The 26,363-nt window shown below is 34.7% G+C and overlaps 4 protein-coding genes and 1 long non-coding RNA gene across 6 annotated transcripts; 1 reads left to right on the top strand and 4 right to left on the bottom strand.

The window, feature by feature from the left end:
* Positions 1–1,217: 1,217 nt before the first annotated feature.
* Positions 1,218–1,876, bottom strand: LOC106308011 (60S ribosomal protein L26-1). The gene has a single exon (XM_013745117.1). It carries the CDS (start codon positions 1,810–1,812, stop codon positions 1,372–1,374), a length of 441 nt encoding a protein of 146 aa, XP_013600571.1. The 5' UTR covers positions 1,813–1,876; the 3' UTR covers positions 1,218–1,371.
* A 2,137-nt stretch (positions 1,877–4,013) lies between these two features.
* LOC106308052 (BTB/POZ domain-containing protein At3g49900-like) lies at positions 4,014–6,432 on the top strand. Its single transcript, XM_013745168.1, has 4 exons — positions 4,014–4,302; positions 4,433–4,502; positions 4,939–5,457; positions 5,541–6,432. The coding sequence occupies exons 1-4, from the start codon at positions 4,133–4,135 to the stop codon at positions 6,291–6,293; spliced, it is 1,512 nt and encodes a 503-aa protein (XP_013600622.1). The 5' UTR covers positions 4,014–4,132; the 3' UTR covers positions 6,294–6,432.
* On the bottom strand, positions 6,236–7,815 carry LOC106308053. Its single transcript, XR_001263476.1, has 5 exons — positions 7,424–7,815; positions 6,980–7,118; positions 6,805–6,876; positions 6,523–6,719; positions 6,236–6,433 (listed from the first exon to the last, which is right to left on the bottom strand). It is a non-coding gene; the product is annotated as an uncharacterized LOC106308053 (long non-coding RNA).
* A 1,982-nt stretch (positions 7,816–9,797) lies between these two features.
* On the bottom strand, positions 9,798–10,660 carry LOC106309053 (zinc finger BED domain-containing protein DAYSLEEPER-like). Its single transcript, XM_013746134.1, has 3 exons — positions 10,364–10,660; positions 10,072–10,288; positions 9,798–9,880 (listed from the first exon to the last, which is right to left on the bottom strand). The coding sequence occupies exons 1-3, from the start codon at positions 10,658–10,660 to the stop codon at positions 9,798–9,800; spliced, it is 597 nt and encodes a 198-aa protein (XP_013601588.1).
* Positions 10,661–14,057: 3,397 nt separating this feature from the next.
* On the bottom strand, positions 14,058–16,853 carry LOC106312689. Of its 2 annotated transcripts, none has more exons than XM_013750303.1 (3): positions 16,522–16,853; positions 15,492–16,061; positions 14,058–15,135 (listed from the first exon to the last, which is right to left on the bottom strand). In XM_013750303.1, exons 2-3 carry the CDS (start codon positions 16,056–16,058, stop codon positions 14,281–14,283), a joined length of 1,422 nt encoding a protein of 473 aa, XP_013605757.1. In that variant the 5' UTR covers positions 16,059–16,061; positions 16,522–16,853; the 3' UTR covers positions 14,058–14,280. The 2 variants fall into 2 exon arrangements, with proteins under 2 accessions (XP_013605757.1, XP_013605758.1); XM_013750304.1 differs by having other exon boundaries at positions 15,492–16,050.
* Positions 16,854–26,363: the final 9,510 nt, after the last annotated feature.

Here is a 26,363-nt window from a genome sequence, read left to right as displayed (position 1 = left end):
GCAACTTTAGCGCAGTGAAAAAAAAGTCTTGGCTTGCAACAATGCCCTCAAAAGTTTCAAATAAATAAATGGTCGTACTAGTTGGTTTCCATGAAAGACTTCCCTACGATCACCATGAGAAACGGACCATGACTATTACGCCTACATCCGCAAAACGAGCCAAAGGTATACTATATACTTCAACTCTTCATCTCCGAGTAAATAATTGCCATGTAGCAAATAGCGATACGTTAAAAAAAAATTTCAAGAATTTTAGATTTAATCTATGAGATTCGTCAGTCTGTGGTGCTGCCAATGTGCAGTGTATCTTATTGGTTTGGAAACTCACTTAATCTTAACATTGAAGTATCTAGACTGACATACCAATGCCCTTTTGGTTTAACAATGGAGACGCCGACTTTCTTTCATCGCATGCAACTGTTTAGACTATTTTCAATGGTTTGCTCTATTTTTTACTATAAAATAGAATAACTATATAATAGAGTTTATAAGTTGGTTCCAATGGTAACTCTATTTTAAAATAGAAAATAAAGTGATGAACAAATAAAAAACAAGTTACTACCATCGGAGCATTTTTAGTGTGGGATTAGAGATGTTCTTAGATTAAATTTAGCTTTTTTCTTCATATTCCATTGAATAATGAATCATCGTAAATTTTATTTATTTGTATAGTTTTTCAACAGTCTCGAATTTGTTTATTTTTGGTATTCTTGATCACCGCAAGAGAAACGATTTTAATAACCTAGATCCTAGAGTAAGATTTGGAAGCGAGAAACAAGACTACTGGAACACAATTATAGACTAAGAGGAAAAAGTTGGGGAGAAATAGAAAAAATCTTAACTACTTTAGTCAAATTAGGTTTTGCAATGTGAATTAGGAACCTGAATCACAAACCAAATGATAAAAAAGCACACCAGAACAAAAGATTCGAAGTAGAAGCAATAAAATTGATGGGTTGTCATTAGATTTTCTTCTAAATCCATAGCTAAGCAAGCCATACCAAAGATTAGCAACAAACACCTACTTTCAAGAGTGATATACCAGTTTCATAAAATACGAATTATAAAGATTAGCTCCAACCTAGAACACAAACAGGTACTAGAATCATTTCACCTAATTACCAATTTTAACGACCAATACTCACAAAATCTCTAGCATAAAACTCATAAAAAGAACATCAATCTCAACAATAACTAACACGAGCTAACATTCAATATAAAAAGCATCAATAAAACTATAGAATATAGCTAAAGAGTCAAAACTCATTATCGAAACTGAAATCAAAAGACACATTCTCATGTCCGAAACATAAATAACATTCGATGAAACAAAATTTAAAACAACGATAAAACCTTACGACAATGTTTCGGTTAATCAACGTTCTGCATAACATCCTCAGCAGTGAACTTGGTCCCCTTGTCCTTATCAGCAGCAGCACGTCCCTTCGCCTTCCTCTCCAAAAGCGACTTCCTGTCCTTATCAAGACGAAGCTTCGTAATCACCACTTTCGACGGCTGAACACCGACGTTCACGGTGGTTCCGTTCACCTTCTCCCTCGTGATCCTCTCGATGTGAATCACCCACTTGCGACGGTACACCTGGACGACCTTTCCTTCACGTCCCTTGTAGGTCCCACGAACGATCTGAACCTCGTCGTCCTTGCGGATGGGCATGGATCTGACGTTGTACTTTTGGCGAAGGTCGGTGGAGAGCGGTGAGCTCATGATGACGCGCCTCTCGCTGGATGAGGCTGTGAAGTGAGCCTTGCGGTTCTTCCTGCGAGAGGAGGTGACTCTTGGGTTGTACTTCATCTTCGCCGCCGGGTTTGGAGAAACTCTCTCTAGGGTTTTTCTCTGTGGACGAGGATGCGGTGGTGAGTGTTAACGGCGAATATATAGTCTGTACACAGTGCTAGGTTTTAGTTGATGCTAGGGCTTTCTTTGCAATGGGCTTGGGCTTGTATGAGACTTCCACTCTAGTTCTATAATGGACTTTCTACACTTTGAAACAAGTTGGGGAGTAAAAAACCATAATTGTGCATCTCTCATGTGATAGATAAAATGAACTAGCTAGTTTCATTATATGATTATGCAAGTATATTACACACCACAGTTATAATATTTGTCATTGCTTGAGCTCGATTTGAGGTGTTCTGTGTTCGCCCACTTATAATCAATCATGATTTAATTTATTTTACCAGTCGTGTCATGCAATTTAGAGGAGCAACTTATCTGCTGGAGGAAGAGAGAAACAAAATTTTAGTGATATATACACAGTATAAGTAAAAATCTTTGTTAACTTTTAACAAATAAATCAGAGTTATTCAGAGGAAAATAGATGCTAAGGGATGACAAAGTGAGAATGTGTCAAGAGAACTGGATCTTGTTTAGAAAAACATATCTAATCTATTAAAATTGAAGAACATTTGAGAATTAACCCTTACTTTACAATTATAATTACATCTTCTGCCATTGACATTAAAAAGTACTTATTTACTAAACAATTTTCAGGTCTTTTCATGTTTATTACCAAGCCCAACTCAGTGGACATTTACGATAAAGTCTCATAGATAGAAAATAAATGATTAATATTTCAAAAATATTTCATTTCTTTTACGATGTTCCTATTTATTCGGCTGGTATCGTGATAAGCAGACTGACATAACAATTATTATATGCTTTAAACCACCTCATAATCTAAGGTTGTGACAAATCTTAATATCTAAGCTTAACAGGTATATTCCTTCCAAGTTCTTGCAAAACACGTTTTCAATAATTTTCAGTTTTAGATTTTAAAAAAAAAAATCTTCACACGAGCCATCAATATATAGAATATTCCTTCTATCATACCACAAGCACAACATAAGTCTTTTTAATGTTACAAATCTAAAAATATAATTGCAACTAACCAAATCAGTTTTTGGTAAGAAATGTGTAAAAAATTATAATAAAAATATCATTATACCTATTTATATATCTTATTAAGAACTACAAATGTTGCTACTAATAAATAATGAAATATTATAAAAAATATATATAAACAAACAAATTATTTCTTTTAGTTAATTCACATTTATTGTTATATATATCTATGTTTCATTGCTAAACCATCGTGATATATATATATATATATATAGACACGTCTATATTTATGTATATATATATATGTATATACAATTGAATAAAATAATTCAATTGTTTAAAACAATTAATAAAATTATTGCATATAAAATATAAAATCATATTATACATAATGGGTCTATATTGGTTAGTCGTAAGAAAAATATATACGATCAAACACGTAAGAAAAATATATACGATCAAACATGGAAGAATAATTATGAACTATATAAAAATTAAAAAACACCCGCACAGGCGTGCGGGTCAGAATCTAGTAGTTTCTTCAAACTTAAGACCATAACATATTAACATTTTTTTTTTTTTGTAGACCCGGATGGGTTCGGGCCTTCAGCCTTAGTCCCCTAGGCCCGGGGCCGGCCGGCGCTGATACCGATAACATGGCGTAAAGCACCCCTCCCCATGGAAATCGAACTAGGGGTGCAATGGAACCTACTCCAAGCACTAAACCACTAGCCCAAGGTTCATAACATATTAACATGTGAATTTAGTTTCCTCCAAAAGATGGGAATAATCAAACAAGTTTTTCTTGGTAGAGACTGGTTGCCCGAACAAATTCGTATATAAACGGTTCAATGTTATAACCACAAAATTTGTTGGTTAGTAACACAAAACCAATCAAACTTAGATAGGATATTAATGCAATAGTACTATATATACACAAAAGTCTAATTAATGTATTTCAAATTTTAGCGAAAATTTGAATGTAGAACCAAACACATCTGCAGCATGTGGACGTGGTCCCTCTATACGAATGAGAAGGTTATTGAAGAAGAAAAGGGAAAACGCATTTAAAGACTTTCACGTATATTATAACGATCACAATAAAATCATTTATTACCTCTATTACCACATTTATTGTCATTCACTGCAAGTTTTCCTTTCTTTACTTTACTCTCAAAAACCTAACCGGCGATTTCGAATCTTCTCTGAAATCACACAGAACTTTCTTTTTTTCATCTTCTCTCTGGAGAACCAAAGAAAAAAAAAAAGAATGAAGCGAGGAATAAATTTAGGGTTTGTAAATACGATCTACGAAGAAGAAGACTACGTGGATCACTCCTCCTCTTTCTCTTCTTCTTCATCATCTATATCTCCTTCTCCTCAACCACGTATCAATCTCTCTTCTTCTTCAATGGAGCTTGAATCTAGAGTTCTTAAATGGTAATGTTTCTCCTAACTTTTACCAAAATTTACCGCATTATTTAATATTCTTTTACCGCATTTTAATTTATTTATAGAGTTATTTGTATGCTATGATTATTATTCTATATTTTGTTTTGATATATTTCAGGTCGTTGGTTAATAATTCTAAACCTGATGTGCTGGTACATGTGGGAGGCACAAGGTTCCATCTTCATAAGGTTACGTTTTTCAAACTTTTGTTTGCCAATTTCGGACATTGCCCATTTGTTTGGTTTCATCAAAATCAATTAATATTTCAACGATTTTCATTGGTATGATGCAAACTCATTTTAACCTTTTTAACTACATAGTCTTTTTTTTTATTTAAAATAATAGATTTTAATGTTTTCACTAATATTACAAAACGTGATAAAATTTGATTATAAGTACATTGTTTTCTGTAAATAACAGTTTCATTATTTCTAAATCAAACGTAGTTCAGTGAATTTTAATTTTGAAGTTTATAATAATCTTTCAAAAATATTTTTATAAAACATTTATCTTTTGAAAACTGATAAAATATAGCTATTTTAAAAAAACTAAAATAAATTACACATTTAATGTGAATAAGCAAAAAGGTCTGATTTTATTGTATGTCATGTTTTTATCCCATAGGATCATCTGTCAAGGAGGAGTGGCTATTTAAAACGCCACCTAACGAACGTTAACGAATTAACTCTCTCACCGCCGTTAAACATAACGGCTGAAACGTTCACATTAGTAACCGCTTTCTGCTACGGCGCTCACCTTGAACTAACGCCGTTTAACGTCGTTTCGCTGAGAGTCGCTGCTGAGCTCCTTCTGATGACGGGAGCTGGAAGAAACGACGTCAGAGATAATCTGAGGAACTTAACGGAGTCTTATCTCCGACGAGTCGTCTTCGTCAATGCTGACTACATCAAGATCGTTCTCCGTTCATGCCTCACCTTGCTTCCGGAATCGGAAACGAAAGCGTTTTTAGTCGGAAGATGCATCGAAGCTTTGACGGAAGTCAGAGACGGAGAGTGCGTCAACGAGTTTCTCGAGCAAGCCGTTATACTTCCCGCCGGAGATTTCGTCGTCGTTGCCGGCGCCGTGCAGCAAAGGTTCCCGCGCCACGATTTGCTTTACAGAGTCGTTGATGCTTACGTGAAGGTAGGGCTAATTTTGTAAAATCGGTATTTAAATTTTGATTAATGTTACGTGTCGTTTTATAATTGGATATACATTTTACGCAGGAGCATGACGGAGAGATAACGGAGGAAGAGAAGGTTCAGATATGTAATTCGATAGACTGCGACAAACTCTCGCCGCCGTTACTCCTCCACGCCGTCCAAAACCCGAAAATGCCTCTGAGGTTCATCGTACGCGCGATGCTACAAGAGCAGCTCAACACGCGCCACTCGATCATAACTGCAGCCGACGCCGTCGCTACCTCTGCGGGACATCGAAACCGAGAGATCACCCAGGCGGAGAGAGACTCCTCCGTGACGCTCGGGTCGCTTCTCCAGCGAGACACGGCGGCGAGGCAAAACTGCAGGCTAAGAGCTGCGATGGATTCCACAAGCTCGAGGATCAAGAGCTTGGAGAAAGAGCTCGAGGAGATGAAGAAGCTCATATCCAAAGAATCGGAACGGGTGATGGAGTCTAAGTCGAGGAGTGTGATGGACTCTGCTCGGTCCGCGAGTTTCCATTGCGTTCACAGTTCGAGCAACGTAAACAAGATGCAGAGAGGAGAGAGAGGTTCGGTTTCATCACTGAGCACGACTTTCCGGCGAAGAGGAGCCTCTCCGCCGCCGCAGAAAAGTCTCGGTAAAAGACTAATTAAGGGAATAAAGAACGCTTTCTTATCAGCATCATCTAAACAAGAAGCCAAGAAAAATGCAGATGCAGCAGAGGAGATTTATGATGGATTAGAAGATTTCGTCTGGATCAAAGATGATGACAACATCTCTGAAGAACTTCACTCTCATCACGTCAAGAACAAATGATGTCTCTCTATCTCTTGCATTAATAGCTTGTAGCCAAAGTGATTCTATGTTTCTTCTTTTCAAGTGATGAAATTCCCAATGTAGTGGATGGATGGATCTTTTCACGAATTTGCAGATCTCTGTGTTGAAGTTTTGTTTAGCTGCAAATATATGTTTTTGTTAAGTTCATGTGTTACTGTTATATCCCAAGGATGAAAACAGGAAGATGAGAAGAAACCATATAGTTTACCTGCAAAACCAATGCAACGGAAGGTAGCCATTTTTAGCCTCGTACCGCTACTCTTTCTTCTTCTTTCTTGGCTTTAAAATTTTTGCAGCCGCTTCTTTAGTTACCTCTAGTCTGGATGAGGCTCTCTTAGCTGCTTCCATAGCAGCAGATAAAACATCTGAGCCGTCAACAGCTATCGATTTTATTCCTTTCTTAAACTGCAGTAAACCATAGAATAACAAAGAAATTAGATTCATAAGAAGAAAACAGGACGACGGTTGAAGGGAAATGGTGCTTAGTGACCTCTTTAGAGCTCCTATTAATTCCTCTGCCAGGGCGTAAATTAGGCTTCTTTTTGGGGTCCTTCAAGCTCATCTGGTTAAAAGGACAAATCAGTTTCTCGACGGATTAGCGATGATAATAACAAGAATCAAGATTAAGGTCTAGAATTTCAGAGAGGGGCGTGGTGATGACTAACCTACATGATCAAAGACTATGCCAGTTGAACACCACTTAAATAATCGAACTCCACACTCTTTCTCGGTTTCTTCAACCTCGGGAATATTGACAGGATCTTTGACAAAGTCTAACGTGTTCTCCACCATTTCATTCTTCACCTGTTTTCAAGATTAACTCAGTCAGCAACAATAGTCAACTCAATGAAGCCATAATTAACTGTAGCATGAACAAAGACTAGAAGAGATATACAAAGTAGCACACACAATGAATAACCCACTATACAAATCTCTAATACACAAAAACTCATACCACAGTCTACTTTACGAAGATAATAACACTAACCAATGAAGTCTACTTTATTATAATTGGGGTGAACATAACAATCTTCTCCATCCAAGTAACAAAGTCTGATTGCAATTAAAAGAGCTATGTGATATTGGCTTTCTTCAATATATTAAGTAACCTTGATCTGGGCATGCGTTAGCTTTTTAGGTTTAATTCGAAAATCTCCATCTTCATATAGTTAAGTAGCTGCAGGTTTCGTGACGGAAGCGCCGTAAACGGTGGTGGTGGCTATCGAATTGATGGCCGCTTTCCACTTGGGATCTTCCTCTCCGCTGCTGCAATCAGCCATTCCTTCACCGTCCTCGTGAAAAGTCTCTCTCTCTCCGTCTTGCGGCGAACTTTAAACTCTCCGGCAGAAAAACGTCGTCAAGGGTTTATTAGGGATGGCAATTGGGCTCTCACATCCTGTCCTGTCCCTGTATACGGCTGGACCGTCCCGCGCGGGATGCGGTCCTCAAACTAGCTGCCCAATCTCGTACCGTTAAATGTGTAAGCCTTCACGGGCCGTCCCGCGATACGTCACATTAAAAATATGATACTAGCTGCTTCAAGCTGTTTCTGCTTCTACCTGCACGGATACTAACTCGTAGCTGCCAAATCTGCTTCTACCTGCACAAACAAACTTACCAACATCGAGTCATTACTTCAGCTGAACCACCAAACATAAATGTTATGGTTACGAAATCTATGGTTCAACCAGAGTCTCACCAAACCGTTCAAACCGGTCATCTAGGAGGTACCAGCGACCAAGGTTCAGTTCAAGGCGTATATTTCCACAAAAAGAAGGACTTTCAACATGAAACCAATTTTATTGGATTCTACACTCAAGAAGGAGTCCTTCCCAATTGGAATCGAGCCAAAATATTCACGGACCAAAAAGTTATGAATTTTACAAGTCAGAGGTTTTCCAACCCGTCCATCTGCGAGTACCCGACTTTGGAAAAAGATTCAAGCCCAAGAAAAGAGCGGCCTGAACCAAAGCCCATCATAGGATTCAAGAAGGATCCATCAGCTTTTCAGAAAACCAAATATTAGGAGAAATGGACTCGGAAATCAGAAGTTATGATCAATATTCCAAAACCGGTCAAACCAGTTCTGCACTTACCTCGATTGGAAGCTAACCGGTTCAATCAGCTTCAAACCAGGCATTGGCGACCAGGAGATCATTTCAACCAATCAGGAGGTATTCTAGGCGTCCAGGAGGAGTTCTACAAGTTCATACCATGCACCAGCAACCATTGGATCAGGAGGACCCTCATTTACTCAAACCTGCCTTATTTGGAGCAAACCGACATTAATGTCCAACAGCTCTTTTTTTATCCAGCCATTGACGATATCAGCACCTATCAAGCATCCAAGAAGGTCCCAAGAAAACTCTCTTATCCATTAAAACCATCCAGGTTCAAGGAAACTCAGATTCTTTACTTGGAGCCAAAATCCCACAAAAGGCTCCAACGGCTAGTTTTTTCAATTTATTGCTTTGTCTTTGATTTATTTCCTTTCTTTTTTTTTAGAACGTTAGGACCTTTGTCTCTGTGCCTTATATAAGCTCCTAGACGTCCATTGTAAAGATCACCCTTAATCACCAAGTTAATAAAAAGTTTATTCAGTTTTTATCAAAGATTTTTATTTGTATAAAATATCGGTCTTTAGGATTCAAAGAGAGATTCTTTGTTGTCTTATTGATTTCGTGAGTCTAGTTTGTTTGTGAAAATCAAAGAAGGTCAGTACACAGATTGAGAGAGTCAATCACTTCGATCCATCATTCCATCAGATTGAGAGATTCAATCAAATTTTCATCCGCAAATCCACTTCAGTCCCCCTTCTAATCAAGCTGAGAGTGATACACATCCAGCAGCTTGATTCCGCCATATCTATCCATTTTCTTTGTTTATTTATCTTGTTTTATTATCATTATCATCATCATCTCATTCGTTTTCACAATTGTTTCCGTTTGCATTATAAAACTCTAAAAACTCATAAAAACCGGTTCTCTTTGTTTCAGGTTTAAAACTTGGTTCCACCGTTCTATAAATTCGTGGGTTACCCCCTGTGCCCACAACAATAAACATGATCGACCCTATTCTAACAATCAATGTCGTTTCAGCTTAGATGACTTTATACAAACCCTATTCTAACAATCAATGTCAGTTTAGCTTAGATGACTTTATACAAAACATAAACATGATCGACCATATCATAGTCTCTTGCTTACAAGTTACAACTTGTTGTTTTACGTTTATATCAGTTTTTAAATTACTTATCAATATTTCTGAGTTATTATACATTTATACACGTTGGTTGCTGACTTGATCATAGCAAAGTCACTTTGTTGACCAAAAAAAAAAAGCAAAGTCACTTTCATATTGTCTTAACCAAAACACCAATGTAATAAAGCCAAAAAACAGAATCATAGTACTGAAACAAATCAAAGAAACTTAAACATGAAATCCCAACTTGTAATAAAACAAAACACCAAATCAAGAAAGATATCAAACTTCTTCATCATCATTTTCCTCATTGGCAATGGAGTCAAAAGATGGTAATGTCTCCTCTTCAGGATCGATTTCATCTTCTGTAAATTTTTAAAAATTGCATTTAATTAGTGTTAAAGATAATGGTACTATACAACTAATTATAATGTGAATTATTTACCATGTTCATAAGCCTCATATCCTTTGATCTAATTCCTAGTGCATATCAGAGCTTGCACATTTTTTTGGAGTAAACGGCTCCTGTATTTGTTAAGAACTCGCGACCCAATACTAAAGGAGGACTCTGGAACCACTGTTGTGATAGGAATGCTGAGCAGATCACAAGCCATTGCAGCCAAATCACCATAACGATGAGTGTTAGTTTTCCAGAATTGGAGAATGTCCAAGCTCTCTAAACTATCAATGTCCAAAGGAGGTTCATCAAGATAAGCTTCTAGAGCTGTCTTTCCAGTAGCAGCACTGTTGACTTTGCGAAATTTAAAGAATTCCTATGAAGTTTTCGAAAAAAAAAAGAAACGATTTAAAAAAAAACCAGCAAGTTGAAAATTTAAAAAAGACTTCACTTGGTAGTTCCCAAACAGTCCCATTGATCCTGCAGAACTGACATTTTGTGGAACCGTCACACGTGGCTCTGTAGAAGGTGAGTTAGCCTTGGATTTTTTGTCGTAAGACTCGAACAAAATACTCAGCTTCTGGCGCAAGTTCTTCAACTTTACATCACGTGTACTCATGTCAAGCTTCCCTAAGCAACACTCGACAAATGAAAGCTTGAAACGTGGATCAAAGACTGCTGCCATTGCAAAAACACAACTAACTTCATCCCAATACTTATCAAACTTCTCTTTCATCGGTGACACCATTTTTCAGACGATCTCATCCTCGCTGTACTCATTTATTTGAAGCCACTCATGGATGGACCAAACTTGATAAAAATACAAGTTTGAGGTGGGGTAATTAGAACCTGACATCAGTTTTGTGATCTCTGCGAAAGGGCACAAAAATTGGCATATCTTCTCAGCTCGCGTCCATTCCTCAGCTGTAGGCGCCACTTTGTAACCTCTCTTATCAAATGTCTCCAACTTAACAAATGCTTTACGGTACTTGATGACTCTTTCAAGCATAAAGTAAGTTGAGTTCCCTCTTGTCTGCACATCCAAGATCAGACCCGCGTTTTCATTTATGCCTGTAGCATTCACGCATTTTTCAAACAACTCTTCCCGCGTTTCCGATGCTAGCACATACTTAATACTCTCTCTAACTTTGTGCAAAGCGCCTCCAATAACCTTCAAACCATCTTGCACTATCAGGTTAAGTATGTGAGCAACACATCTGACATGGAAAAATTCTCCTCCACATAATAAATCATCATTTAACAACAGCTGCGATTTGACTATGTCTTGCATCGAGTCATTACTTGAAGCATTATCTAATGTGATAGAGAACACCTTCTTCTCGAGACTCCACTCTTTCAGCGACTCAAGAAGGTGAACCGCAACACTCATACTGTTATGTGGTGGTGGTAGAGCACTAAATGACAGGATCTTGCTGTTCAACTTCCAATTCCGATCAATGTAATGTGCTGTCACGCACATGTACCCTTCACGTTTCAGTGACATCCACAAGTCGGAAGTGAAGGAGACTCGTCCAGGAAGACTCGCTAATTCCCGTTTTAGTGTATCTCTCTCGCTTTCATACAATCGATACATATCTGATTTCGCCGTGTTTCGACAGATGAATTGGACATCAACATTTAAATACTTCCATGTCTCTCTCACTCTTTCATACTCCACGTAAGAGTATGGTAGTTCATGCTGGACAATTATCTTTGCTATCAACTGCCTAAACACAATATGATCATACTTGCGAGATACTACTTTCTCCTGGTATTGAGTTGTTGCTGCCTTCCTCCATTCCTTGGATACATTTTACATCTCGTTCGATGCCTCCTCAACCCACTTGTTCCATGCGAGTGAGAATACCACGCATACTCATTCTTCGAATGATTCCATACAGCTTTTAAATCTTCACTGGTTTTTTCAACCACAGTGAAATCCTTCCACACGTCTGACCTTTGCTTGTTCTCCATGTCTTCCAAATCGATTTCAGCCTCGTCCAACTCAACTTCTTCCAAATCATCATCAAAATCCGGTATCTCCTCTTCAATCTTCTTCTTCTTCTTCTGCGACTGACTAGAGGACCCATTGCTTTTTCGCGCCTCACCAGACAAGCCCTGAGTTGATGCCTTTCTTCTTCCTCCCCTAATCACGACTTTCAACAGAACCTTCGTCTGACTAGAAGCCCTTGCGGACGAGCCACTACCACCATCCAGAGTGGATTGTAACATGGGCTTCCGTGTGGCTGTTCCATAAGTTGTTTGTCTGCGAGGCTTTCTCCATCGGGTTGGGGGTGTGATTTCAACATCAGATTCTTCTTCTGAATCGACAAGACTGATGAGCTTTCTTTTCCTTGCTTGCTTGTTTCCATCACTAGCACCATCGGCTCTCAGATCACCAATCTCATCTTCTGCAGCAAGTCTTGCCATGAGTTGTTGAGTCCCCAAGTCACAGGTAGCTGGTGCTGAGTAGTCAGTATTCAAAGTGAACTGCTCTTCTGAGTCGTCTCTGGATCCCATAGTCTCTCACGTTTCTGTTGTTGCTTTTTTTTCCGATAATTGTAAACTAACTTACGGCTCGTGGCCTAAGATACGTGACTAAGTGGAGGTAGGGTTTTTTAAATTTGTTAATATTTTAAATTAAATTTTGTAAAATTAGCTACTTAAAAATTAAAAATTTTAAACGTGCTTGAGGACAAGCATCATTAACATTCTCAAACAACAAGCATCAAGCATCAAGCATCTAACAACAGATCAAGGCAAGACAACAAGCTCGAGACAACATATCAACTTCTAAGAAAGACAGCGAGACAATGAGTTCTAAGCAAGACAAGCAAGGCAATGAGTTCTCCTATCTATACAGCGAGTTCTCCAATCAATTCAGCGAGTTCTCCTATCAACACAGGGAGTTCTAAGCAAGACATCGAGTCAGCGACTAACCTGTCGTACTGAAGCCTCCTTGTTCACCATCGGAAGAAAGGCTGGTAACATGAAGTCCTGACATCTCCTTATTCACCATCATCTCGAGAGAAAACATATTCATATACAAAAAAGAAACAAAAAAAAACATATCAGAGAGTCAGAGACAATATAAAAAGACTTATCAGTAAGACACATGCTTAGCTCATGACAAGACATACTCAACACAAGACACTTCAAGAGAAGACAGTAACACACAATCACTCTTCAATTAACAACTTAAGGCTGATGATATATAAAGTATATGTTTCGTTAAACTCGCATCAAATAACACACAATCACTCCTCGACAAAACAGAACATGAACTAAACATCAACTAAATTCGACTCAAACCGAGACTAAGCTAAGAACAATCACACTCACATCAAGAACCGAGACTAAGCTAAGCAGAAATTGTAATCAAAATATATGAGATTAAGTCTAGAGTTCATGAGATGAAGAAATTATATATATATCTTTTGGCAGTGAATAAGAGAAGCTACGGCATGCGGTGGTAGCTCGATGAAGAAGAGAAATTACGGCATGCAGATCGATGAAGAAGACAAGCTCCAGCATGCAGTGGTAGATCGATGAAGAAGAGAAGCTCCGGTGGTGGCTCGAGGAAGATGAGCAGCTCCGGTAGTGGCTCGATAAAGAAGAGAAGCTCCGGTGGTGGCTCGGTGAAGAAGAGAAGACCCGAACACGATGTGGTCACCACAAGCACTGTCGCCTGTCAGACATCGAACGGCCATCGACAGAGCCCCATTTCTTCGGAACTCCATCGGACCATCGCCTTTCACTCTCTCTTTCTTTTTGTTTCAGGTGATGCGGTGAAGAAAGCACACGAAGCGTCTAGATGCAGGTGATTTGGGCTTCCCGCGGATGTTGTGGGCCGTCCCACACCTAACACGGTACCGCTTGAGCTCTGGCCCGCAAAGCCCGCTTTTTTGCAGGTCATGAAATCCCTGGCCCAAACCCGCCCCCACCAAACCCTAATGGGCCGGACCCGCGGTCCAATACCAACTTTGCCATCCCTAGTAATAACTCAATTTTATCGGCGCAAAAAAAAAAAAAAAAGATAACCGGGGATGCCGTGGGTCGGGTTTAGATTCTGTTAATAAACAAATCCAAACCAAGTAAAATTCAAGTTTTGTAAATCATAACAAAATATTCAATTTAAACCGAACTAAACTGGAACTGAATGCTCTTCCTAAAAGAAAGGTAACAGAACTGGGTCCCCAAACAAAGGTGACACTATTATCCTCAAACTGATCTGTTATTTATTAACAAAGGCCTAAAAACTCTCTATCTCTCTACCTGTAAAGCAGCACAACAACAACAACAATAAGCAGCGGCACAACAGACAAAACAAAGAAGAAGAAGTAACACAAACTCTCCTCTGTCTTCTCCTTAAGCAATATTCTTCCCTCCTCCTAAAGGCAACCGCCATTGTCTATGCCAATACACAGAAACTCTAGACCACATCGGAAACCCGAAAGTAAACTCAAGAGGCCTATCAGCCGGACCCCCAACTATCAACGGCAACCACAAATACCTCGAGTCTCTCAAATCCGCAGGGTTCCACCTATCCGCCATAAATATAAACGCGCCAGGCACACCAGGTAACGGTATCACATACGTGCTCTGCGAGAAAAACGTCGTCAGCCTAAACACCTTGTTCCCACCAACGCACGGGTTCCCCAACGTCTCCCACGGTCCCATTATCGACTCGGCTGCATGAGCCAACGCTTCGTTTGGTGCCCACCCCGTGCAACCAGACGTTATCATGTAGTAAGTGTTCTGGTGTTTGAAGATAGTTGGGGCTTCTCTGTGTTGTCCCACCATGATCCTCTTCATAACCGGTTTAACATCGAGGTAATCCTCGGTTAAAGGACCGATGTGTAGCACGCTGTTGTCCTCTGATGAGTATATCAAGTAGGCAATGTCATCATCGTCTTTGAAGATGGTCATGTCTCTGCTGTCGAACCCGTGTGGGGATTTGCTGTATAAGTAATCGAATGGACCTGTTGGGGTGTCGCTAATGGCTACACCAACGGAAGCTTTAGTGTAGTTTGCATCGTCTATATGCATCCACATCACGTACTTCCCTGTTTCCGAGTTGTAGATCACTTTGGGACGCTCGAGGACGTTCGATTTGTGTAAGTCATGTGTCTCGTCTGTCTCTTCGGCTGCTAATACAACACCTTCGTTCTTCCATGTCCATAAGTCTTGAGACGAGTAGCATCCTACACCTATTATATCAACCTGAAAACAAGTACAAGAAACTGTTACTTTTATTACATTCCAATGTTCTAAAAATCGGTGGTCTACTCGCTCGGATACGAGCGAAACAATTTTTTCAAATCGATTTTTTTTAAAATTCAATGTTCCAGAAATTGGTTTAGTTGGCAAACTGGATATGTACGAAACAATATTTTCAAACCGATTTTTTTTTAAGAAATTGGAATTTTTAAAAAATCGATCTAAGTGTTCAAAAAATCAGTCTAGACGTCTAAACAATCATGTATGTATAAAACGCTTAACCACCCCCTCGAGATTTCGTGAACATTGTTACATTCTAACTTTAAAGTTTCAAGAGTGAGACAGTAGTAACAACTTACTCGAGCTGGTCCGTTCTTGTAAGAGAGATAAGTTGGTCCATCTTTATATTCACCATACCAATAGTAACTCTTGGAGATTTCATCATACAAAATGCCACCACCGTGTGCTTGAATCGGATTCCCTTCCGTGTCCAGCCAAATCTTCCCAGGGAAGAAGTAGTTCAACGTGTCATTACCATCTTTGCTCGGACCAAAAGCGGATTTCATGTCTGGAAAGAAAAGATGTCGGATCTGTGAGTTTTCGTCGAGAAACTCTTCGACTAAAGTGGTGGGTCTTTTGGGTTTTCGTTTGATGGCTCGTGCAGAACGCTTTCTAGGAGGGGGCATGTGAATGTTCTCTTCTTCCACTCGTTCTAGCTCACGGACAATGGGATGGTGGGTTAGTAACCGAGAAGATACTTCAAGATCTACGCTATAGTTTCTGCTGTACAGCATGATGAGATGAATCATGAAAACACATCCCGCAAGTGTTGATACTAGAGAAAACGGTGAACAACGCAGTAAGGCTGGTTTCTTGTTGTGTTTGCTCTTTGCCATCTTCTTCCAAGATGTATCAACACTGTTCATAACCTATTCAGATTCAATACACCCAAAACGAAAATAATAATTTAAGCATCTAATTAAGTAAAAAAATGTCCTTTTTACATTTATTGGCAACATCAAAATGTTTTCTTTTTAAGTTCAAAAAGAAAATGGTCTTATGACAAATGAAGAAACTGTTCTAATTCAAGCTAATTCCTCTTTTGGGAGATGATATATTTTCTGAAAGTGTCATGTGGGGTTTCCATGTATAGGGTCAAATTCATCAAATTATAATTCGCTGCAGATAATCAAGCCCGGTTTAAGAGAATCAAACCGGTGTGAGGAGTTGCATTAGTGCAATGTTCGTCAATGATTAGCAAAATTAAGCAGTTTCCGACACCAGATCCAAACATAAAGAAGCTAGACCCTTAAAGACAGGTAATTGCCAGTAGAAGATAACAAGAAGTTGTATAAACACACGGACAATTAGGAGACAAAGGGATCTTACCTGAAAGACAAGCCGGAGCCAAATTTTCCGACCGGGATGTCCTTAATGGCGCAATCAAACACCAAAATTTCGGTTTACATGTGGTTCAGATTCACCGGAGAAGGACGAAGCTGGAAGGTAACAACAGAGCTAAATTACAGCAACCCTCAGGATTAGTTTTGGGGAAATGAAAGGAATGGGTGGGTGAGGTTTGGTTAATAAGGATCTGTCACGGGGACAAACAGAGGTCTTTGATTATGATTCAGACGTGCGACCAAAAGAACGAGACCGATAGTTCCTTCTTTTACTCGTCTGATGAGTTTCTGGTGTTTTTCTTTTTCTTGGGATCTTGTTCGGTGTGGTTATTTAACTAATTTATTTTTTCATTTTAATTAAATGTAATGATTGTCTTGTTAATGTATTTCTCCATCAGTGTAGGATCCATTAATGTGAATTACATAACCAATTAGTATTTTGCAATTCCAGCTTTAGTTATAGGCTACAAAATATCTATGTTTATTTACATCTTAGCTAAATTTGTTTATATTATTTCGTAAAACTCATTGTTGATCTTTACATCTAGACAAATCAACCAGATGATTGTCCAAGTTACCAAACAAACTCTATCCTTTACCACGCGTGATTCGATTCAGTTCTAAAGTAATGTTTTCTGAATGTAAAATTTTCTAATCAATAATTAGATAATTATTCATGCAATAAAGAAATGTTAAACCTAACGGCTTTAGTGGTTGACCAATTCGCTGTTCACCCTTTTCTTATCAGTTATCACTAGCTGCTCATTTATTATGTATACAGCTAATGAAGCCAAAACTTTTATCATTTACATATTTAACGAATGTCTTTCGAGATTTAAGTTCACTTATCCGACTCAACATAATGGTTTTCGTTTGTTCTTTCAGCATTAGTGAATGTAGTTATGGGGTAGAATCACCAGTGCATGTAGTCAATAACTTACCTACTTTAATTAAAATTCTGAAATCAAATTAAAAATAATAAATGCAGGTAGTACATAAATATATGAAATGAATAATACATACTTTCCTAAATTTGGTAGATAATAAGGATTAACTAGGTGTTTTGCTCGCTTTCTCCGCATACATGGACATAATTATTTTACACATGTTAATAATACTCAAAACCATTGTTTATATGATCAAAAACAGTAATACAAACTTTGTAAAAGATAAAGAATTTTAAACTATAGATATTAAAAATGTTATTATAACAGATATATATCATATTATGTAATTAACAATATAACTTTGACATAGAGACCAATGTATTAAAACATTTTGGGCTATTCGATTTGATGGGCTGTCCGAGTGGCAATGAAATAGATAACAGTGTTGAGTTTATGCAAGAATATAACAAATTAAGAAACTGAGTTATAAATGCCTATTTTGTTTACAAATCTAATTGTGGCTTTTTTAAACTGAAGCCCATGTTCTTTGTTTTTTTTTTCAACAATTGATTAGGTTAAACAACAAACTCATCTTCAATTCCAAATCATTCTCGGTAAAATAGAACACGTAATCATAGTTACATTTCACAGCATATAACTCACGTTTGGGTCGATGAGAACCATCTCAATGGTAAGACCACCAGACGCTAAGTATTTCTTTCTTAGTTGAATGATATTGGCCTTGATCTTCCACATAGACTTGAGGGGTTTCAACTCCGAAACGGGGCTAAAAGATGCGATTGAACGTGTTCTAAAGAAAGATATGTGGACTACTCATGATTGTGTTGGTTATGTGATGACCTTCTAGAGGACCAAAACGACTTTCTTATATAGTAAGTTTTTTTTGTATCTTTTTGCAAATCATAATGATCTTATGCGTTATACCAGATTCCCATAAACAATACTCCACACATTTAACTCTGAAACCTAAATAAAATTTAAGAATTTTCTTATATTCATAAGACTTATTATTGGGAAGTCATGATCTCAGGAACATACTCCCTAGTTAATATATTACTAACAATGTGCGACAATATATTCTTTAATTGAAAACAAAGCTATGGCTAAATTATGTTTAGAACTTATGTTTCATACATTACAAATAATGTTACATACAATTTTGATATAATTCAAAAATGTATTTAACAAAATTTGGTTTGTCTATATGAATAGTAATGGTTTCTCAGATGAGATGCATTGTAGAGATAAATAATGGTCAAATTTGGTTTCTCTATAGATATAAAACCATAAGATATACCCTAATAATCAACACTTTCTAAAGCCATATAGTAGACAAAAATATATAGTAGACAAAAATATTGTATGTTATGAAAGTCTGTTGAATATATATATATAAAAAAATACTAATAGTAATTAATTGTTCTATACATAACGATAAGGTATGTATCATAAGGTGCTTACATAGTTAGATACAGTTTTGTATTCTTATGTTTTGATCAAATTTTTTTTTTTTTAAGATTATAAAACATAAAATATACCCTAAAAAGATGACTACAAAAAAATGCAACCGATACAATAATCCACAATGTCTTAAACCATATAGTAGACCAAAATATATTATGAAAATTGGTCGAACATATCGAAATGTAATAAATATATTTATAATTAAATGTTCTATAGTTATGTATCAAAATCGGTTACATTCAGTTTTGGAAAGCACCGTCGCATAGTTAATATGCGGATTTTTAACGTTAAAATCCCTCCAATAAGTTTGTTTTGGGTAAAAAAATTCCAAAATAAATATTTAACGAACAAACCCCAAACTAATTTTATTTAATGAAGTAGACCCTAGCCGGTCATAATTACCATTACTACTGGTAAATCTTTAGTTTAGGGGTTTCTCAATGAAGTAAACATAGTTAAGGAGTTTTACCATTACAAATCTAAAAAAATCAAAAAATACAAAATTTTAGAACATTATATAAAAATTAGTAACTTTAATTTTTAAAATTATCATTTTGAAAAATTTCTGTAAATATATGAGTTTGATTTGTTGTTAACATCAACATTATATATATAAAAATTAAAAATGTAAAAACCAGAAAATATAATAAAATTTATCTAAAGATTTATTATTACATTTTTATTAGATAAGATATAATTTTTCTTATATTTTTTTATTTTTTACATTTTTAACTTTTAGATAATTTTTATTACAAGTATATCTTTATATAATTTTTTATATATTTTTTGGGTTTTTACATTTTTAATTTATTTATATATAATGTTAATTTTAAAACAAATCAGACTTATATATTTACATAATTTAAAAATGCTAATTGTGAAATTTAAATTTACTAATCTTTAGATAATGTTATTATATTTTGGATTTTTTTGATGTTTTTGATTTTTAACGGTAAAACCCCTTAACTATGTTTACTTAATATAGAAACTCGTAAACTAAAGATTTACTGGTACCAATAGTAATTATGACCGGCGAGAGTTTAATTCATTAAATAAAGTTAGTTTGAGGGTTTTTTCGTTAAATACTTAGTTTATGAGTTTTTACCCAAAACAAACTTAGTTGAGTAGTTTTAACGATAAAAATCCTTAATATGCAATGGCATAGTATTGTAAATACTCTAATAATATATGTCCATTTCTATAAAAAGGTTGAGAATGAATGTGAACCCGCCATGTAAATAAAGACAATTCTGTTAATCACAGAAGAAAGCAAGATTATTTTTTAAAAATGTTCCTTATTTAATATATAAGGGATTTACTGCATAAAATAACTTCAAAAGTTGTCAGACACTGCATTCATTATTATTTTTTTCATTAATTACCAAAATAGTTATTCTTATTTTGGCGAAAACATTCAATTCTTTTTTTTTTTTACAACTTATGGCCCGAATTTTTATTGATAGTCATACAAAATCAAAGAAAACAAAATATTGAGTATGTTTCATGTTATATTGAAGATATTAGAATAAATGACTAATGTTTTCACTAAACTATAATCTACCGTATAAATGTTGAGTTAAAGTATTTACCAGTCCTCATTTTCTGTTTCTTAAATTTTTAAATTTTATGATTTAAAGTATTTTTGATAATAAGACAATATGTATTATTTTTAGATAATGATCATTTTAGCTGCCAGACATGTTGTCCTAAGTGAATGTAAAGATTTGCATTAAGGAGTTCCAAATAAAATACCATTTGATTTGATAAAATACATATGGAAAAACCATATATAAAATAGATTTTAATAAAAAATATGACAAATAAAAAAAACTACTAATTAAAATTGCTGAGAACATGAACATCTCTTATATCAGTTATATACTAATATTAATCCAAAATAAACACCCAAAATAAGAATCAAACATATATCAAATATTAAGCAGTAATAAAAGATAATATATAGACTGGATTATCCTAAGTCACATGTTTGCAGTTTTTAATATATCTAAAATAATTAAAAATATGACAAAAAACATTACTGAGTAATATTAGGGGGATTTTTCAAATATGACTCAAAACTTGATTTTGATTGCAAAAGTATACCCAAACTTGAATAAAATACAAAAATTGCCCAAAAGCCTTGTGAAACTACAGTCAGCCCCTTGTGACCAAACAAAAAAAACATAACTTATTTTTACGAATATAGCCCCACTAAGTCTTCTGAGATTCCGTTAAATCTTATGGACGACGTCCACAGAAGTCGTCTGGTATAATTGATCTTAAAAATAATTTATAAATTTTGTAAAAAATATTTTGATAAGCGAAAAATTAAAATCATATAATTATAAATAATTTTAAGTAATATAAATGAAGATATAATAAAATTGAATTGTTTTCAACATAGATGAGTGAAAGTAGTGAATCATGATATTCTTTCGTCTAGGGCTTGGCAACATATGTTGTAGTATTGTATGTATTCTTAGGGTTAGATTTTGGAAAGCTTAAATCGTCTAGGGCTTGGCAACATATGTTGTAGTATTGTATGTATTCTTAGGGTTAGATTTTGGAAAGCTTAAATATTTTTCTGAAAAATTAAATTTTTACCTACATGTGATTATTTATGTGTATAGTAAACATTTTTTAAGTTTAATTTGATTTTATGAAGTGTTTAGTTAGTTAATTTACTTTAGGGGTTATTTTAGGGTCTAGACGATTAACATGTAAGTCGTCTGGCGATTAGAAGACTTCTTTGAAAGTCTTCTAACTCCCGCTAAAAATATTGAAGTCTTCTGGGTGACTTACAAGTAAGTCGTCTAGTAAGTCTTCTGATCGAAAATATTTAACCTTATTGGAATTTTTGTCTCCATATATAAAGAAAAATTTACACATTCTCTCTCCTCCTCTCAAATTGTATGTTCCTCGTTTTAAAACTCTCCGACTTCTCTCTAATCTCTTTGAACTTGTAAACACCAAACTTTATATCAATTTATTGTTTTTGTCTCATGTCTTTCTCACTAGTTTATCTTGTTTTGCAAGTTTTTCATCGCATGGTTCTCATCTTCCACTCATTTAAAGATATATTTATTAATTTTAGATATGTATTTTTGTGTGTTCTATAAAGGAAGATCTATCTAATTTTCCACTTATTTTCTCTGTTTTTAAGTCATTTCAACGTTTTTTGGAGATGCAGGTTTTTCAGATCTGGAATTGGATATGCAGGTTTTTCAGATCTGGAAGGCTTTTGGACTAGAAGACTTGCAGACGACTTCCAGGAAGTCTTCTGATAGAGCCTTCTCCCATGTCTCCCTTTCTAATAGATCTGAGCGTTTTGGTAAGTTTTTATGTCTGATTTTTCTTCATTTGGTAACCTCCTGTTGCATAAAATTCATACATTTTTCCCAAACTGAAACTCTCCAAACTCACTCTAATCTCTTTGACTTGAAACACTAAACTTTATATGAATTTTTCATTTTTGTCTCATGTCTTTCTCACTAATCTATTTTTTTTGTTGCAGGTTATTAATCAGATGGTTCTCATATTCCACTTAGATATGTACTTTGCGTGTTTATAAAAGTATATTTATCTAATTTTTAACTCATTTTCTCTGTTTTTAAGCCATTTGAACGTTTTTTGATATGCTATGCAGGTTTTTCAGATCTGGGTTTGATATACATGTTTTTCAGATCTGGATCAGACTTTGGAAGACCTATGGGAAGTCTTCTCGGAAGTCTTCTAAAATATAATGCGCTAGAAGACTTCCTCCAGACGACTTCAAAGAAGTCTTCCAGACGACTTCCAAGAAGTCTTCTGACGGGGTCTTCTTCCATATCAAGTGGAGTCTAAGCTTGTCTTTGTAGAGGAATGATCTATAATAGTTTTGTTTGTGATATGTTTTGTGATTTGCATGTGTACTCCTTTAGTTGTGACTTTTTTTTGTAAATTTGAAGAGATATTAATGAAATTTTTTGGTAAATATGTTCAGTTTCAACATATTATCTTGCCAAAATTACTTGACATAAGTGAAGTTATTGACACAACTTCAATAGCAAAACACAATAACACAAAAAATTAATCAAATTTATTACAAGTAAGGGAGAAGAATTCTCAAGAAAACTTAGTCAAATTCACAAAAGATAAAACATTACATAAGTTCAAAGCTAGAACACTTTCATTAGATACATAAGTAAAAAGTATATCTTATAATCTCAGAAGACACATTAAACCATGTTACTTGATATTCTTGAAGTTACTTAACACTTTTGAAAATTAAATAAACATATCTTAAAGTTACTTAACAAATTTACAAAAACTAGCGGAGAAGACTTCCACGGAAGTCTTCTCAATTAGCTAGAAACTTAACTAAGCATGAATGTTGGCAACCTCATAAATATCACCAATTAAGTTATAAATTTCATTCAGTAGCCCCAATATTGACTAATATACATGAATTAAAAAAAAAAAGTCTTTGTAGTTTTAGAGAAAATGAAAATTTATTAAACACTGACGCAGACGACCTCCACGGAGGTCGTCTGGTAGACATCTAGGAAGTCGTCCATTTAGGTTAGTTTTACAATTTATTTTTAACCTAGACGATTTACATGGAAGTCGTACATCTTTGTTTGATAAAAAAAAAAACTCGAGGCGACTTACATGTAAGTCGTCTAGGGAAAACAGGCTAGTTATGCATTTGACCGGATTGTGTCATAAATTTGACTTTTCCTGGACGACTTACACGTAAGTCGTTCAATAGAAAATTAAAAAATTAATATTTTGTTATATCTAGACGACTTCCATGTAAGTCGTCTCAAGTTAGTTTTGCAACTAAAAATTAAAACAAAAAAAATTATTTTTTCTAGATGACTTACATGGAAGTCGTCCAAGATAAGCAAAGTTTGACCAGAATCTCGGAATAAAATCATGGACGACTTCAATGTAAGTTGTCGGACGGACGACTTCCGTGTAAGTCGTCTAGAAAAAATAATTTTTTTGTTTTATTTTTCAATTACAAAACTAACCTGAGACGACTTCCATGTAAGTCGTATATGTATAACAAAATATTGATTTTTTAATTTTTCTATTGGACGACTTACGCGTAAGTCATCCAGGAAAAGTCAAACTTCTGACACAATCCGGTCAAATGCAAAACTAACCCGTGTACCCTAGACGACTTACATTGAAGTCGTCTCAATTTTTTTTTTTAACAAACAAAGATGGACGACTTCCATGTAAGTCGTCTATAAAAACACATTTAAAAGTCAATTGAAAAACTAACCTCTGCACTGACCAAAAGACTTCCATGTTTCGTCTACAGCCAGACGAGTTACTTGTAGGTCGTCTAGACGAACAGATTTGGGAAAAAAAACTAATTTCATAGTTTCAACCAGTGAGATAACTTGTTTAACATACAAAAGTCTTCTCCAAGCAGCCAGAATCTCAAACAAAAGTGATCCACCAAGAATCGTAAGCTTCAATGGCTCTATGAACTATAAAAATTTTAAAATCAAAATCTTGGGTTTTTTTGGATGAATATGAAGAGAAAGTAAAGAGATGTTGTTTTTAGTTCATAAAAATTGAGAAAGAAAGAGTGTAAATCGATTTTTATGTGCATTAAGATTTTCAAATTGGTTGTTCATGGTGGTTGGTGTATTGACGGCAATGACAATATTGTGAATACTTGAGGAAGATGAGGGTGATAGAGTAAAATATGCATTTTCGAAAAGAAAAAAAGAAAAAAAAATGGTGGCATTTTCGTGAATAATATGAACTTTGGGGATGAAACAGGCAAGTCAAAATTTAAAAAAAAACATGAGTTTGTTTTATGTTTAACTTTAAGTCTCGAGTCATATTTGCAAAAACCCATAAAATTACTGAGAACATGACAAATAAACAAAACTAGGTTAAGACCCGCGCCTTGCGCAGAACAAACATTATATATACTATTTTAATATATTATATGTTTTTTTACATATTCATATAAAAAAATTGGATAATTTAAAATCAGTAGCTATTATATATATAATTAAATTGACGTGAACACATATATAAATTTCATTAATTCAAACTTTACTTTTTCTATTTTATATGGTATATAATTAACTTTAAATGAAGTTAACATATATATATATATGTATTGTGTATTTTTAGTATGGATATATATTAAATGACGCTTCTACTCATATGGTTTTTTTTATCATTTGTATATTTTTATTAGAAAAACTTTAAATCACTCATAACAAAATTTTCATTGTGTGATTAATAGTTTTAGTAATTTATTAAAAATTCAAGGCTAAGTTTAAAATTTAAATATTAAGTTGTCAATATTTGTTCAATAGATTTTACCAAAAATATGTATTCAAAGCAAATTTTAAAATTAAAATATTTATATATTTTATGTGGTATATTGTTTAATTTTAATATATATATATATATATATATATATATATATCTTTTACACTTGATATTTATTAAATGAGACTTTTTACTTATATGATTTTGTAATCATTTGTATTTTATCATTACAAAAAAAATTATACCATGGATCACAAAAAATTGAATGTGAGAATTTTAGTAGTTTTAGTAATTTATAGTCGTTTTAAAAAAATCAAAATACAATATATACTGGAAAATCTAAATTTTTATTATATGGTTAATGTATTTGTTTAGTTTATTTTATTAATTTAAAATTAAACAAATATGATAGAGAATACACTAATTTTTTTTCAAATCTTCATTATTCAAAATCATTAATTTTCATATATACTTTAGTTACATTAGGCAATTATGCAATTTTTATTTAAGAAAAAATGTAAAACATTAAGAATGAATTTATGGTTAGTTTCATAAAAAGTTTATTATATATTTAGATGGACCAACATAATTCTCTAAGAATTCTAAGACTCATTGTGGGGATGACACATGACTACCTCAAATGTTGCAATGCTTCTATTTTAATATATAGGGGATATAGGGGATTACCAAAATTATGAAAAAGCTAATAACTAAGCAAAATTACTTCTCAAATCATAATCTAGATTAATCAAAAAGGAGATTCACGAAAAGAGATGAGAGTGTAAATAAATTTTAGGGTTTTTAGTGATTAAACCCCTCAACTATTTTTGAATCGTAAAATAAACCCTAAACTAGTTTTTTTAATGTTTTAACCCCTCAACTTACAAACCGTTAACATCTGTCACCATTCGTCTATAATTCTGTAATGGAAGGTAACATACGTAAACGGTTTGTAAACTAATGGGTTAAAACATTAAAAAAATAGTTGAGGATTTATTTAAAGATTTTTAACGTTAAAACCCCTCAACTAAGTTTATTTTGGGTAAAAATCCATAAACTAAGTATTTAACGAAAAACTCTCAAACTAACTTTATTTAATCAATTAAACCATCACCGGTCATAATTACCATTACTACCGGTAAATCTTTAGTTTATGGATTTCTACATT

Source organism: Brassica oleracea, chromosome C8 (genome assembly GCF_000695525.1).
Source record: "Brassica oleracea var. oleracea cultivar TO1000 chromosome C8, BOL, whole genome shotgun sequence".
NCBI lineage: Eukaryota > Viridiplantae > Streptophyta > Magnoliopsida > Brassicales > Brassicaceae > Brassica > Brassica oleracea.
Note: the sequence above shows the minus strand (reverse complement) of the source record. Positions and strands in the feature narration are given on the sequence as shown.

Bases quoted from the DNA above. Each gene is read 5' to 3' on its own strand.
- LOC106308011 (XM_013745117.1), bottom strand. From the start codon at position 1,812: ATGAAGTACAACCCAAGAGTCACCTCCTCTCGCAGGAAGAACCGCAAG.
- LOC106308052 (XM_013745168.1), top strand. From the start codon at position 4,133: ATGAAGCGAGGAATAAATTTAGGGTTTGTAAATACGATCTACGAAGAA. The intron at 4,503-4,938 runs GTTACGTTTTTC...TTTATCCCATAG, and splicing joins CAAGGTTCCATCTTCATAAG to GATCATCTGTCAAGGAGGAG. The intron at 5,458-5,540 runs GTAGGGCTAATT...CATTTTACGCAG, and splicing joins TCGTTGATGCTTACGTGAAG to GAGCATGACGGAGAGATAAC.
- LOC106309053 (XM_013746134.1), bottom strand. From the start codon at position 10,660: ATGGTGTCACCGATGAAAGAGAAGTTTGATAAGTATTGGGATGAAGTT. The intron at 10,289-10,363 runs GTGAAGTCTTTT...AAAACTTCATAG, and splicing joins GACTGTTTGGGAACTACCAA to GAATTCTTTAAATTTCGCAA. The intron at 9,881-10,071 runs GTATTGGGTCGC...AAAAATTTACAG, and splicing joins GGTTCCAGAGTCCTCCTTTA to AAGATGAAATCGATCCTGAA.
- LOC106312689 (XM_013750303.1), bottom strand. From the start codon at position 16,058: ATGAACAGTGTTGATACATCTTGGAAGAAGATGGCAAAGAGCAAACAC. The intron at 15,136-15,491 runs GTAAGTTGTTAC...ACTTGTTTTCAG, and splicing joins ACAAGAACGGACCAGCTCGA to GTTGATATAATAGGTGTAGG.